Source organism: Rhinopithecus roxellana, chromosome 11, assembly GCF_007565055.1.
Source record: "Rhinopithecus roxellana isolate Shanxi Qingling chromosome 11, ASM756505v1, whole genome shotgun sequence".
NCBI lineage: Eukaryota > Metazoa > Chordata > Mammalia > Primates > Cercopithecidae > Rhinopithecus > Rhinopithecus roxellana.
The window spans coordinates 70,572,901-70,585,667 of record NC_044559.1 but is presented as its reverse complement, the minus strand read 5'-3'; the positions used below and the strand labels follow the sequence as shown (position 1 = coordinate 70,585,667).

Sequence of the window (12,767 nt, the reverse complement as noted above, 5' to 3'; positions counted from 1 at the left end):
ATTTCCTGAGGAGTGCTTTACTTCCAATTATGTGGTCAATTTTAGAATAAGTGCGATGTGGTGCTAAGAAGAATGTATATTCTGTTGATTTGAGGTGGAGAGTTCTGTAGATGTCTATTAGGTCTGCTTGGTGCAGAGCTGAGCTCAATTCCTGGATATCCTTGTTAACCTTCTGTCTTGTTGATCTGTCTAATGTTGACAGTCAGGTGTAAAAGTCTCCGATTATTATTGTGTGGGATTCTCAGTCTCTTTGTAGGTCTCTCAGGACTTGCTTTATGAATCTGGGTGCTCCTGTGTTGGGTGCATATATATTTAGGATAGTTAGCTCTTGTTGAATTGAGTGATACCTTTACTATTGTGTAATGGACTTCTTTGTCTCTTTTGATCCTTGTTGGTTTAAAGTCTGTTTTATCAGAGACTAGGATTGCAACCTGTGCTTTTTTTTGCTTTCCATTTGCTTGGTAGATCTTCCTCCATCCCTTTATTTTGAACCTATGTGCATCTTTGCACATGAGATGGGTCTCCTGAATACAGCACACCAATGGGTTTTGATTTTTTTTGTCCAATTTTCCAGTCTGTGTCTTTTAATTGGAGCATTTAGCCCATTTACATTTAAGTTTAATATTTTTAAGTGTGAATTTGATCCTGTCTTTACGATGTTAGCTGGTTATTTTGCCCGTTAATTGATGCAGTTTTTTCATAACATCAGTGGTCTGTACAATTTGGCGTGTTTTTGCAGTGGTGGTACTGGTTGTTTCTTTACAGGTTTAGTGCTTACTTCAGGAGCTTTTGTAAGGCAGGCCTGGTGGTGACAAAGTCTCTCAGCGTTTACTTGTCTAAAGGATTCTATTTCTCCTCCACTTATGAAGCTTAGTTTGGCTGGATATGAAATTCTGGGTTGAAAATTCTTTTCTTTAAGAATGTTGAATATTGGCCCCCACTCTCTTCTGGCTTTAGGGTTTCTGCCAAGAGATCCACTGTTAGTCTGATGGGCTTCCCTTTGTGGGTAATGCAACCTTTCTCTCTGGCTGTCCTTAACACTTTTTCCTTCATTTTAACCTTGGTGAATCGGACTACTACGTGTCTTGGAGTTGCTCTTCTCGAGAAGTATCTTTGTGGCGTTCTCTGTATTTCCTGAATTTGAATGTTGGCCTGCTTCACTAGGTTGGGGAAGTTCTCCTGGATAATATCTTGAAGAGTGTTTTCTAACTTGGTTCCATTCTCCCCATTGCTTCCAGGTACACCAATCAAACGTAGATTTGGTCTTTTCACATAGTCCCATGTTTCTTGGAGGCTTTGTTCATTTCTTTTTACTCTTTTTTCTCTAACCTTGTCTTCTCACTTTATTTCATTAATTTGATCTTCAATCACTGATACCCTTTCTTCCACTTGATCGAATTGGCTATTGAAGCTTGTGCATGCATCACAAAGTTCTCTTGCCATGGTTTTGAGCTCCATCAGGTCATTTAAGGACTTCTCTACACTGTTTATTCTAGTTAGCCACTCGTCTAATATTTTTTCAAGGTTTTTAGCTTCCTTATGATGGGTTTGAATATCCTCCTTTAGCTCAGAGAAGTGTGTTATTACCGATCTTGTGACGTCTACTTCTGTCAACTCGTCAAAGTCATTCTCCGTCCAGCTTTGTTCCATTGCTGGCAAGGAGATGTGATCCTTTGGAGGAGAAGAGACACTCTGATTTTTGAATTTTCAGCTTTTCTGCTCTCGTTTCTCCCCATCTTTGTGGTTTTATCTACCTTTTGTCCTTGATGTTGGTGACCTACACATGGGATTTTGGTGTAGATGAAGTTTTTGTTGATGTTGATGCTATTCCTTTCTGTTTGTTAGTTTTCCTTCTAACAGTCAGGTCCCTCAGCTCTAGGTATGTTGGAGTTTGCTGGAGGTCCACTCAAGACCCTGTTTGCCTGGGTATCACCAGTGGAGGCTGCAGAACAGCAAATGCTGCACAACAGCAAATACTGCTGCCTGATCCTTCCTCTGGAAGCTTTGTCCCAGAGGAGCAGCCGCCTATATGAGCTGTCTGTTGGCCCCTACTGGGATGTGTCTCCCAGTTAGGGTATATGGGGGTCAGGAACACACTTGAGGAGGCAGTCTGTCTATTCTCAGAGCTCAAACGCCATGCTTGGAGAACCACTGCTCTCTTCAGAGCTGTCAGACAGGGATGTTTAAGTCTGCAGAAGTTGTCTGCTGCCTTTTGTTCAGCTATGCCCTACCCACAGAGTTGGAGTCTAGAGGCGTTAGGCCTTGTTGAGCTGTGGTGGCCTCCACCCCTTCAAGCTTCCCAGCTTCTTCGTTTACCTACTCAAGCCTCAGTAATGGTGGTCTCCCCTCCCCCAGCCAGGCTGCCGCCTCACAGTTCGATCTCAGACTGCTGTGCTAGCAGTGAGCAAGGCTCCATTGGCATGGGACCCAGCGAGCCATGCATGGGAGAGAATCTCCTTACCTGCCGGTTGTTAAGACCTTGGGAAAAGTGCAGTATTTGGCAGCAGTGTCCCGTTTTTCCAGGTAGTCTGTCACGGCTTCCCTTGGCTAGGAAAGGGAAATCCCCCGACCCCTTGTGCTTCCCTGGTGAGGCAAGCATGGATCACGCTGGGAGCTGCTACTGGAGCTGTTTCTATTCGGCCATCTTGGAATGTCCCCCTCTTTCTTTTTCTTTCTTTCCTCTTTTTTGTGCTTTCTTTCTTTCATTTTTTCCTGGGAAGGGATATATTTTTAACCAGTGATTCAGTTTCTTAAAGTTCTTCAGATTTTTATTTGTTAGTGTGATAGTACAATATATTTAGATTACTTTTTTTCTTTTGAGAGATGGTCTTGCTATTGCCCAGGCTGCAGTCCAGTGGCGTGATCTCTGCTCATTGCAACCTCCACCTCCTGGGTTCAAGTGATTCTCCTGCCTCAGCTTCCTGAGTAGCTGGGATTACAAGTGCATGCCACCATGCTTGGCTAATTTTTGTATTTTTGGTAGAGATGGGGTTTTGCCATGTTGGCCAGGCTGGTCTGGAACTCCTGACCTCAGGTTATCCACCTACCTCAGCCTCCCAAAGTGCTGGCATTACAGGCGTTAGCCGCCGCGCCTGGCCTAGATTGCTTTTTTAATACAAATTGCCCTCTTGACAAAGCTTTTCCTAGTACTAAAAAAAAATTCTGTTCTATCAGTTGAGAGTCCCTTCTCATTCCTAATATTGTTTATTTGCTGCTTCTCTGTTTTTCTCTGTAAGCTTAGCTGCCAGCATTCTTGGAGTTCAATGGTTAGGGGAGGCAAAAGGAAGCCAAGATTTTTATTTTTCAGGATTTAGAATTTTATGTAGTCTCCATGTTTCAGTATAGTAACTCTGTCCTCAGCTCTGCCTCATCCCTGAGTTCTGAGATCCTTTGGTTCAGGTCTTGAGTGAACCTCTGTGAAGCCCAAACATCACTGCTTGTGTTAACACTTTTGTTTCATAGGCATGCAAAACTAAGAAGAATTCCCTTTTTTTTCCTTGAGAGCTCAGCTGTGCATTTAAGAAAATATTTGTTATATTTTATACTACATTTCAAGATAGAAAGGTTTTTAGGTTATCTTAGGCTGAGGCGGGTGGATCAGGAGGTCAGGAGATCGAGACCATCCTGGCTAACACGGTGAAACCTCATCTCTACTAAAAATACAAAAAATTAGCCAGGCATGGTGGCGGATGCCTGTAGTCCCAGCTACCTGGGAGGCTGAGGCAGGAGAATGGTGTAAAACCAGGAGGCAGAGCTTGCAGTGAGCTGAGATCACGCCACTGCACTCCAGCCTGGGCGACAGAGCGAGACTCCATCTCAAAAAACAAAAAACAACAACAAAAAGAAAGGTTCTTACGTTATCTTGCCTGGCATGTTGCAGTAAACACCAGCCCCACTACTTTTAAAAAATATTCTAAATAAGAAGAGAAAATTTATCTTTCATTTCCGTTCCAGAATTAAACTATCAGTAGTTTCAAATGAATATTTATCATTTGTCCTGTGCCTTTGCAGAGATGATACCCACATATGTATCTTACTTAATTCCATAGATCTGCTATATATATTTGTATGTAATATGCCTTTTATCTTTTTTATTTATAAATATAGCATGGAGTTCTTTAGATAGTACACAGAGATCTACTTCATTCCTTCATCTTGTAATTAGCTCATCCTCAGCACTGCACCCATGGTCATTGTGCTAGGAATGGAAGGATGTTCAGGTACACTTGCTCTAAATTACCTTGGCCTGGAAGTGACTAATATAAATCACTTCTACTAACAATTCAACAGGTGAGTCTGGGAAATACAATGTACCACATGGATATTTGGTCTGCCAAGAGTCTGCCACACTTGAATTTATTCTGAAGAATTATGTTGCATACAACTACTTGACATAAATATGGTTTGGCATATATAATTAGATTCTAATACTAAGTTTTCATAAGCATTTTACACCAGTAAACTTCAATGATTTTAAATAATTAGGTAGGGAATATTTAGAGAAAGTTCATTAGATAAAATGTGTTACATGTCATTTTTTAAACAAAAAATATTATCTCTTTTCTTCTAGGAAAACTAGAATCTAGTTCTAGGATATTAGAATTTTCTAGTATCTTTTAGAATTATTAATGGTTACAAATCAAGGAATTAAATGAGCAGCAATTAGACTTACACTGTGTTAAAGGATTTTTTAAAAAAAGATAAAATCAAAAATCACCTTATAGATATAAAATAAATATATGTTAAAGATTTGCTTTAACGTATTGTTTAATTAGGGAACCAGATAGATGTTAAAAGTTGTTCAAAAGAGAAGTTAAAGAAACACACATTTATCTGGAATAATGGAAGTTTGATGTGAATTATCATATTGCCACTACATTTCCTCCTCTCAGGGTGCATGGAGGAAAGTCAGAAGAACATCCTCTGGCCAGAATGTATTTACATGTCTATGGACAAGAGTTATTTTGCATTTGCTATCAGTATCTATAACTTACAAAGTTGTAAAATAGTTCAAGGATAGTAAAAGGCTAGAATCAGATAACCAACAAGAGTGTACTCTAAATAATACATAGTTACTCATTGGAGACACACAGTAATATTTTTTGCTTGTTCCAAATTTACTTGCAGTTGAAGCCATACCAGATGAATTATAATTCAACATAATATATTTTATTTGAGAAATGTGCAGGGCAGTTACAAAGCATTGTAAGAACCTAGCAATGTTATATTTCTCTGTTTCAGGTTTATGCTGCTGACTGTTTTGATGGTGTTCTTCTAGAGCTACGAAAATATTTGCCAAAATATTATGGCATCTGGTCACCTCCCACTGCACCAAACGGTAATCTTTTCATAAAAATTATCTTTCAGTTTTAATTCATGAGTGTACCTTCTTTAAAGACCTTATGTAAAATTAAAATTTAATATAGTATGTATTATAAAAACACAGAATATATATGTTCTGCTTTCTAATCTTTCTTTCACTAAATGAAACTTACTAATACTTTTGTTTTCATAATGATTTTTAAAGTGGCATATACAAGTAAATGGCCAATCTCTTATAGTTGAATGGAAGCATATATACTTAATACTATCTTAATTTGCAGATGTTCTGTCCTAATTTATCGTGTAGTTTATTTTCCCATTTTGAGTAATTTTTACAAAATCAAGAAAAATATTGTCTCTGCATGACTTCCTCCCTGTCTCTTATCCTATTCCTTCATCCCTCACCTCCAGGCTTTAAATTACAGTCTTTTGAAAAACACTGGTAAGTTTCATAGGGAATAAAATGACCTAAATAAGGACACAGAATTTCTCTTTTTTAAGATTAACTAGGCCGGGCGCGGTGGCTCAAGCCTGTAATCCCAGCACTTTGGGAGGCCGAGACGGGCGGATCACGAGGTCAGGAGATCGAGACCATCCTGGCTAACACGGTGAAACCCCGTCTCTACTAAAAAATACAAAAAACTAGCCGGGCGACGAGGCGGGCGCCTGTAGTCCCAACTACTCGGGAGGCTGAGACAGGAGAATGGCGTGAACCCGGGAGGCGGAGCTTGCAGTGAGCTGAGAGCCGGCCACTGCACTCCAGCCTTGGTGGCAGAGCAAGACTCCGTCTCAAAAAAAAAAAAAAAAAAAAGATTAACTAATACCTGAAGCAGTATTTGCCCCCAGAAGGCATTTGCCAAAGCAGACACAATTTAATTAAATAAGCAGCTTGACTGACCATTGACAAAGGTGAATTGAAGGGAAAGGGCTTCAAACTTCAGTGGGTTTAAAAATAACCTATGGTCTTGTTAAAATGCAAATATAAAAGTCCAACTCCCAGACATTTTGTTTATACAGGTCTATGTTGGAGTATAGTGATAGACCTGTTAAAAGCCATGGGTGTTTCTGATGTGGATAGTTCTTGATCCATACTTGGAGGACAGAAAGAGAAGGGGATTCCAGTGTGAGTCTGCCTATTCCTTTGGTCAATTCTTGTCTTCCTTTAACTTACTGACTTTGTGTGCCAGGATTCACTAATAGGGAACCCTGGTATCTCTCTGTGAGTATCCTCAGCTAGCTAATAGTAAATCCGTATCTCCCTTGAGTATTTATGATTCCTCTGTACTTTAATTGTATAAAAAAAAGAAAGTGAGCCGAAGCTCTATTAACTATCTTTTTTCCTCCCTCCCTTAATTCCTTCCTTCTTTTTTGTGGGTTTACAGGTCTTTTTAGTCCTAAATATATCTATGTGTCTATGATTCAGATCAACATTTTGCTTAAATTACTTTACAAGTCATTATGATTGCCCTTTGGTCATCATTCCCTATATAATCTCTCGCAAACTCATTTAATGCCTTCCTTTTTTTCCCCCTTTGCTGTAAGTGGAAGTTTTCAGGAATGCTATAAATGAGATAAAGGAAAGGAGAAAGTACAATATCTAGATTCCAATGAACTTTGCTACTGATTGCTGTTTAATTTAGAGTAAATCATTATTCCTCAGTAAAGTGACGCTGAAAAATTAATGAAGGTTGCTGAGGTTGGTGTTTGATTAAAAATCTAGATAATTAAACGCTTAGTTTAAAGGATTGTTTGGAAAGAGTAGAATAACAGCAAACATAGCATAATTACTATGAATAGAGTATACAGAAAGAATTTGGATAAGAGAAGAAATATTTTAATTAAAGATAGCATTTTTAGTTTAGGATTACTAGCATATAATTTAAATAATCAAGGGATTGCTGGTAATCAACCTTTTTGGTCTTCAGTACTATATAATCTTGAAGTTCAGCTATGCTAATATAGAAGGAGCAGTAACTTTGAAGTAAAAATATTTGTCCTCTGTCTTGGTTATTTACAAATTTTGTGAACTTGGCTAACTCAGTAATCTTTTTGAGCTCCACCTTTTCTTCTACAAATAGAAAGTAATACCACTGAGTTGTAAAGATGCATGTTATCTTATGTGAAAATATTTTATAAACTCTAATTCTCTCATTTGAAAATAAATGGAGATGTTTATTTTCAAATATCTCCATTTTTGGAGATATTGTGCTACTAAGATGAGAGGATGAAGTGAGGAAGCTGAGTAACGAGAGGAGAAAACATAAACTGAAGGGAAAAAAGGACAAGAAATAAAGTATATATGATAACACAGTGGTCCAGTAGTAGCAACAGTTGCTTCAAGGGATTTTCTACTTCTTTCCTACTTTGTTAGCTCTGGAAGAAGTGGGGCAAAACTGTTGAACCATGCAGATTGTTTTCTTTTGATTTTACTGGCAACTTCATAGAATCATCTTTCTGTTTTTATCCTTTGGATTGCAAATGAAAGAAATAGAAGATGGCAAACGTATGTACATGTTTAGCTCACAGGATCATGAAAACATATTTGCTTGAGTTTTAGTAGAATACTACAGTTTGCATTACTGTGTTTTATGTAGTCTTAAATTAATGACATTATTTCATGTTGGTTTTTGTTCTTGTTGTTGGGGTATCTTTTCTTATGTGTTCAGGGTAGAATTTTATAAAGCTGGTACTGTTTTTAATAATCCAAAGTAGTAAAATGCTGAAAGCCAACTTGTTCAACAAACTATCATATAATAATTTGAACAATAAGAATGTTTTGACCAATGAGGTTTTTTCTTTTAATTTTATTATGATAGTTTTATTGAGATGTAATTTACATACCATAAAACTGATCCATTTAAAGTATACTACTCAGTGGTTTCTTGTGTATTCACAGAATTGTACAATCATCACGATTACCTACTTTTAGCACATCAGCAGTGGAATTTTATTTTATTTTATTTATTTGTTATACTTTAAGTTCTAGGGTACACGTGCACAACATACAGGTTTGTTACATATGTATACATCTGCCATGTTGGTGTGCTGCACCCATTAACTCGTCATTTACATTAGGTATATCTCCTAATGCTATCCCTCCCCACTCCCCCAACCCCACGACAGGCCCTGGTGTGTGATGTTCCCCTTCCTGTGTCCAAGTGTTCTCATTGTTCAATTCCCACCTGTGATTGAGAACATGTGGTGTTTGGTGTTTTGTCCTCGCGATAGTTTGCTGAGAATGATGGCTTCCAGCTTCATCCATGTCCCTACAAAGGACATGAAGTCATTCTTTTTTATGGCTGCATAGTATTCCATAGTGTATGTGTGCCACATTTTCTTAATCCAGTCTATCATTGATGGACATTTGGGTTGGTTCCAAGTCTTTGCTATTGTGAATAGTGCCGCAATAAACATATGTATGCATGTGTCTATAGCAGCATGATTTATAATCCTTTGGGTATATACCTAGTAATGGGATTGCTGGGTCAAATGGTATTTCTAGTTCTAGATCCTTGAGGAATCGCCACACTGTCTTCCACAATGGTTGAACTAGTTTACAGTCCCAGCAACAGTGTAAAAGTCTTCCTGTTTCTCCATATCCTCTCCAGCACCTGTTGCTTCCTGACTTTTTAATAATCGCCATTCTAACTGGTGTGAGATGGTGTCTCATCGTGGTTTTGATTTGCATTTCTCTGATGGTCAGTGATGGTGAGCATTTTTTCATGTGTCTGTTGGCTGCATAAATGTCTTCTTCTGAGAAGTGTCTGTTCATGTCCTTTGCCCACTTTTTGGTGGGGTTGTTTGTTTTTTCTTGTAAGTTTGTTTGAGTTCTTTGTAGATTCTGGATATAAGCCCTTTGTCAGATGGGTAGATTGCAAAAATTTTCTCCCATTCTGTAGGTTGCCTGTTCACTCTGATGGTAGTTTCTTTTGCCATGTAGAAGCTCTTTAGTTTAATTAGATCCTGTTTGTCAATTTTGGCTTTCGTTGCCATTGCTTTTTGTGTTTTAGACATGAAGTCCTTGCCCATGCCTATGTCCTGAATGGTATTGCCTAGCTTTTCTTCTAGGGTTTTTATGGTTTTAGGTCTAACATTTAAGTCTTTAATCCATCTTGAAGTAATTTTTGTATAAGATGTAAGGAAGGGATCCAGTTTCAGCTTTCTACATATGGCTAGCCAGTTTTCCAAGCACCATTTATTAAATAGGGAATCCTTTCCCCATTTCTTGTTTTTGTCAGGTTTGTCAAAGATCAGATGGTTGTAGATGTGTGGTATTATTTCTGAGGCCTCTGTTCTGTTCCATTGGTTGATCTCTCTGTTTTGATACCAGTACCATGCTGTTTTGGTTACTGTAGCCTTGTAATATAGTTTGAAGTCAGGTAGCTTGATGCCTCCAGCTTTGTTCTTTTGGGTTAGGATTGACTTGGCAGTGCAGGCTATTTTTTGGTACCATATGGACTTTAAAGTGGTTTTTTCCAATTCTGTGAAGAAAGTCATTGGTAGCTTGATGGGGATGGCATACATTACCATGAGCAGTATGGGCCATTTTCATGATATTGATTCTTCCTAGCCATGAGCATGGAATGTTCGTTCTTCCATTTGTTTGTGACCTCTTTTATTTCATTGAGCAGTGATTTGTAATTCCCCTTGAAGAGGTCCTTTCACATCCCTTGTAAGTTAGATTCCTGGGTATTTTATTCTCTTTGAAGCAATTGTGAATGGGAGTTCACTCATGATTTGGCTCTCTGTTTGTCTGTTATTGGTGTATAAGAATGCTTGTGATTTTTGCACATTGGTTTTTGTATCCTGAGACTTTGCTGAAGTTGCTTATCAGCTTAAGGAGCTTTTAGGCTAAGACGATGGAGTTTTCTAAGTATACAATCATGTCATCTGCATACAAGGACAATCTGACTTCCTCTTTTCCTAATTGAATACACTTTATGTCTTTCTCTTGCCTGATTGCCCTGGCCAGAACTTCCAACACTATGTTGAGGAGTGGTAAGAGAGGGCATCCCTGTGTCATTCCAGTTTTCAAAGGGAATGCTTCTAGTTTTTGCCCATTCAGTATCATATTGGCTGTGGGTTTGTCATAAATAGCTCTTGGTATTTTGAGATACGTTGCGTCGATACCTAATTTATTGAGAGTTTTTAGCATGAAGGGCTGTTGAATTTTGTCAAAGGCCTTTTCTGCATCTGTTGACATAATCATGTGGTTTTTGTCTTTGGTTCTGTTTATATGCTGGATTACATTTATTGATTTGTGTATGTTGAACCAGCCTTGCATCCCAGGGATGAAGCCGACTTGATCATGGTGGATAAACTTTTTGATGTGCTGCTGGATTCGGTTTGCCAGTATTTCATTGAGGATTTTTGCATGGATGTTCATCAGGGATATTGGTCTAAAATGCTCTTTTTTGTGTGTGTCTCTGCTAGCCTTTGGTGTCAGGATGATGCTGGCCTCATAAAATGAGTTAGGGAGGATTCCCTCTTTTTCTATTCATTGTAATAGTTTCAGAAGGAATGGTACCAGCTCCTCCTCGTACCTCTGGTAGAATTTGTCTGTGAATACGTCTGGTCCTGGACTTTTCTTGGTTGGTAGGCTATTAATTATTGCCTCAATTTCAGAGCCTATTACTGGTCTATTCAGGGATTCAACTTCTTCCTGGTTTAGTCTTGGGAGGGTGTATGTGTCCTGGAATTTATCCATTTCTTCTAGATTTTGTAGTTTATTTGTGTAGAGTTGTTTATAGTATCCTCTGATGGTAGTTTGTATTTCTGTGGGATCGGTGGTGATATCACCTTTATCATTTTTTATTGCACCTGTTTGATTCTTCTCTCTTTTCTTCTTTATTAGTCTTGCTAGCAGTCTATCAATTTTGTTGATCTTTTCAAAACACCAGCTCTTGGATTCATTGATTTTTTTTAAGGGTTTTTTTTGTGTCTGTCTCCTTCAGTTCTGCTCTGATCTTAGTTATTTCTGGCCTTCTGCTAGCTTTTGAATGTGTTTGCTCTTGCTTCTCTGGTTCTTTCAATTGTGATGTTAGGGTGTCAATTTTAGATCTTTCCTGCTTTCTCTTGTGGGATTTAGTGCTATAAATTTCCCTCTACACACTGCTTTAAATGTGTCCCCAAGATTCTGGTACATGTGTCTTTATTCTCATTGGTTTCAAAGAACATCTTTATTTCTGTCTTCATTTCGTTATGTACCCAGTTGTCATTCAGGAGCAAGTTGTTCGGTTTCCATGTAGTTACCCAGTTTTGAGTGAGTTTCTTAATCCTGAGTTCTAGTTTGATTGCACTGTGGTCTGAGAGACAATTTGTTATAATTTCTGTTCTTTTACATTTGCTGAGGAGTGCTTTACTTCCAACTATGTGGTCAATTTTGGAATAAGTGCGATGTGGTGCTGAAAAGAATGTATATTCTGTTGCTTTGGGGTGGAGAGTTCTGTAGATGTCTATTACATCTGCTTGGTGCAGAGCTGAGTTCAATTCCTGGATATCCTTGTTAACCTTCTGACTTGTTGATCTGTCTAATGTTGACAGTCGGGTGTAAAAGTCTCCGATTATTATTGTGTGGGATTCTCAGTCTCTTTGTAGGTCTCTCAGGACTTGCTTTATGAATCTGGGTGCTCCTGTGTTGGGTGCATATATATTTAGGATAGTTTGCTCTACTTGTTGAATTGAGTGATCCCTTTACTATTGTATAATGGCCTTCTTTGTCTCCTTTGATCTTTTGTTGGTTTAAAGTCTGTTTTATCAGAGACTAGGATTGCAACCTCTGCTTTGTTTTTGCTTTCCATTTGCTTGGTAGATCTTCCTCCATCCCTTTATTTTGAGCCTATGTGTGTCTCTGCATGTGAGATGGGTCTCCTGAATATAGCACACTGATGGGTCTTGACTCTTTATCCAGTTTGCCAGTCTGTGTCTTTTAATTGGAGCTTTAGCCCATTTACATTTAAGTTTAATATTATTATATGTGAATTTGATCTTGTCATTATGATGTTAGCTGGTTATTTTGCTCGTTAGTTGATGCAGTTTCTTCCTGGCATCGATGGTCTTTACAATTTGGCATGTTTTAGAAGTGGCTTGTTCCGGTTTTTCCTTTCCATGTTTAGTGCTTCCTTCAGGAGCTCTTGTAGGGCATGCTTGGTGGTGACAAAATCTCTCAACATTTGCTTGTCTGTAAAGGATTTTATTTCTCCTTCACTTATGAAGCTTAGTTTGGCTGTATATGAAATTCTGGGTTGAAAATTCTTATCTTTAAGAATGTTGATATTGGCCCCCACTCTTTTCTGACTTGTAGAGTTTCTGCTGAGAGATCTGCTCTTAGTCTGATGGGCTTCACTTTGTGGGTAACCTGACCTTTCTCTCTGGCTGCCCTTAACATTTTTTCCTTCATTTCAACTTTGGTGAATCTGACAATTATGCATCTTGGAGTTGCCCTT

The 12,767-nt window shown here is 38.4% G+C and overlaps 1 protein-coding gene across 2 annotated transcripts in view; it reads left to right on the top strand.

The window, feature by feature from the left end:
• IPMK (inositol polyphosphate multikinase) overlaps nt 1–12,767 on the top strand; it is a 78,746-nt gene that overhangs the window by 28,014 nt on the left and 37,965 nt on the right. For both annotated transcript variants that reach the window (XM_010367506.2, XM_030941053.1), the window contains exon 3: nt 5,242–5,338. In XM_010367506.2, coding sequence (XP_010365808.1) covers nt 5,242–5,338 — 97 coding nt within the window. The remainder of the gene's footprint in view (nt 1–5,241; nt 5,339–12,767) is intronic.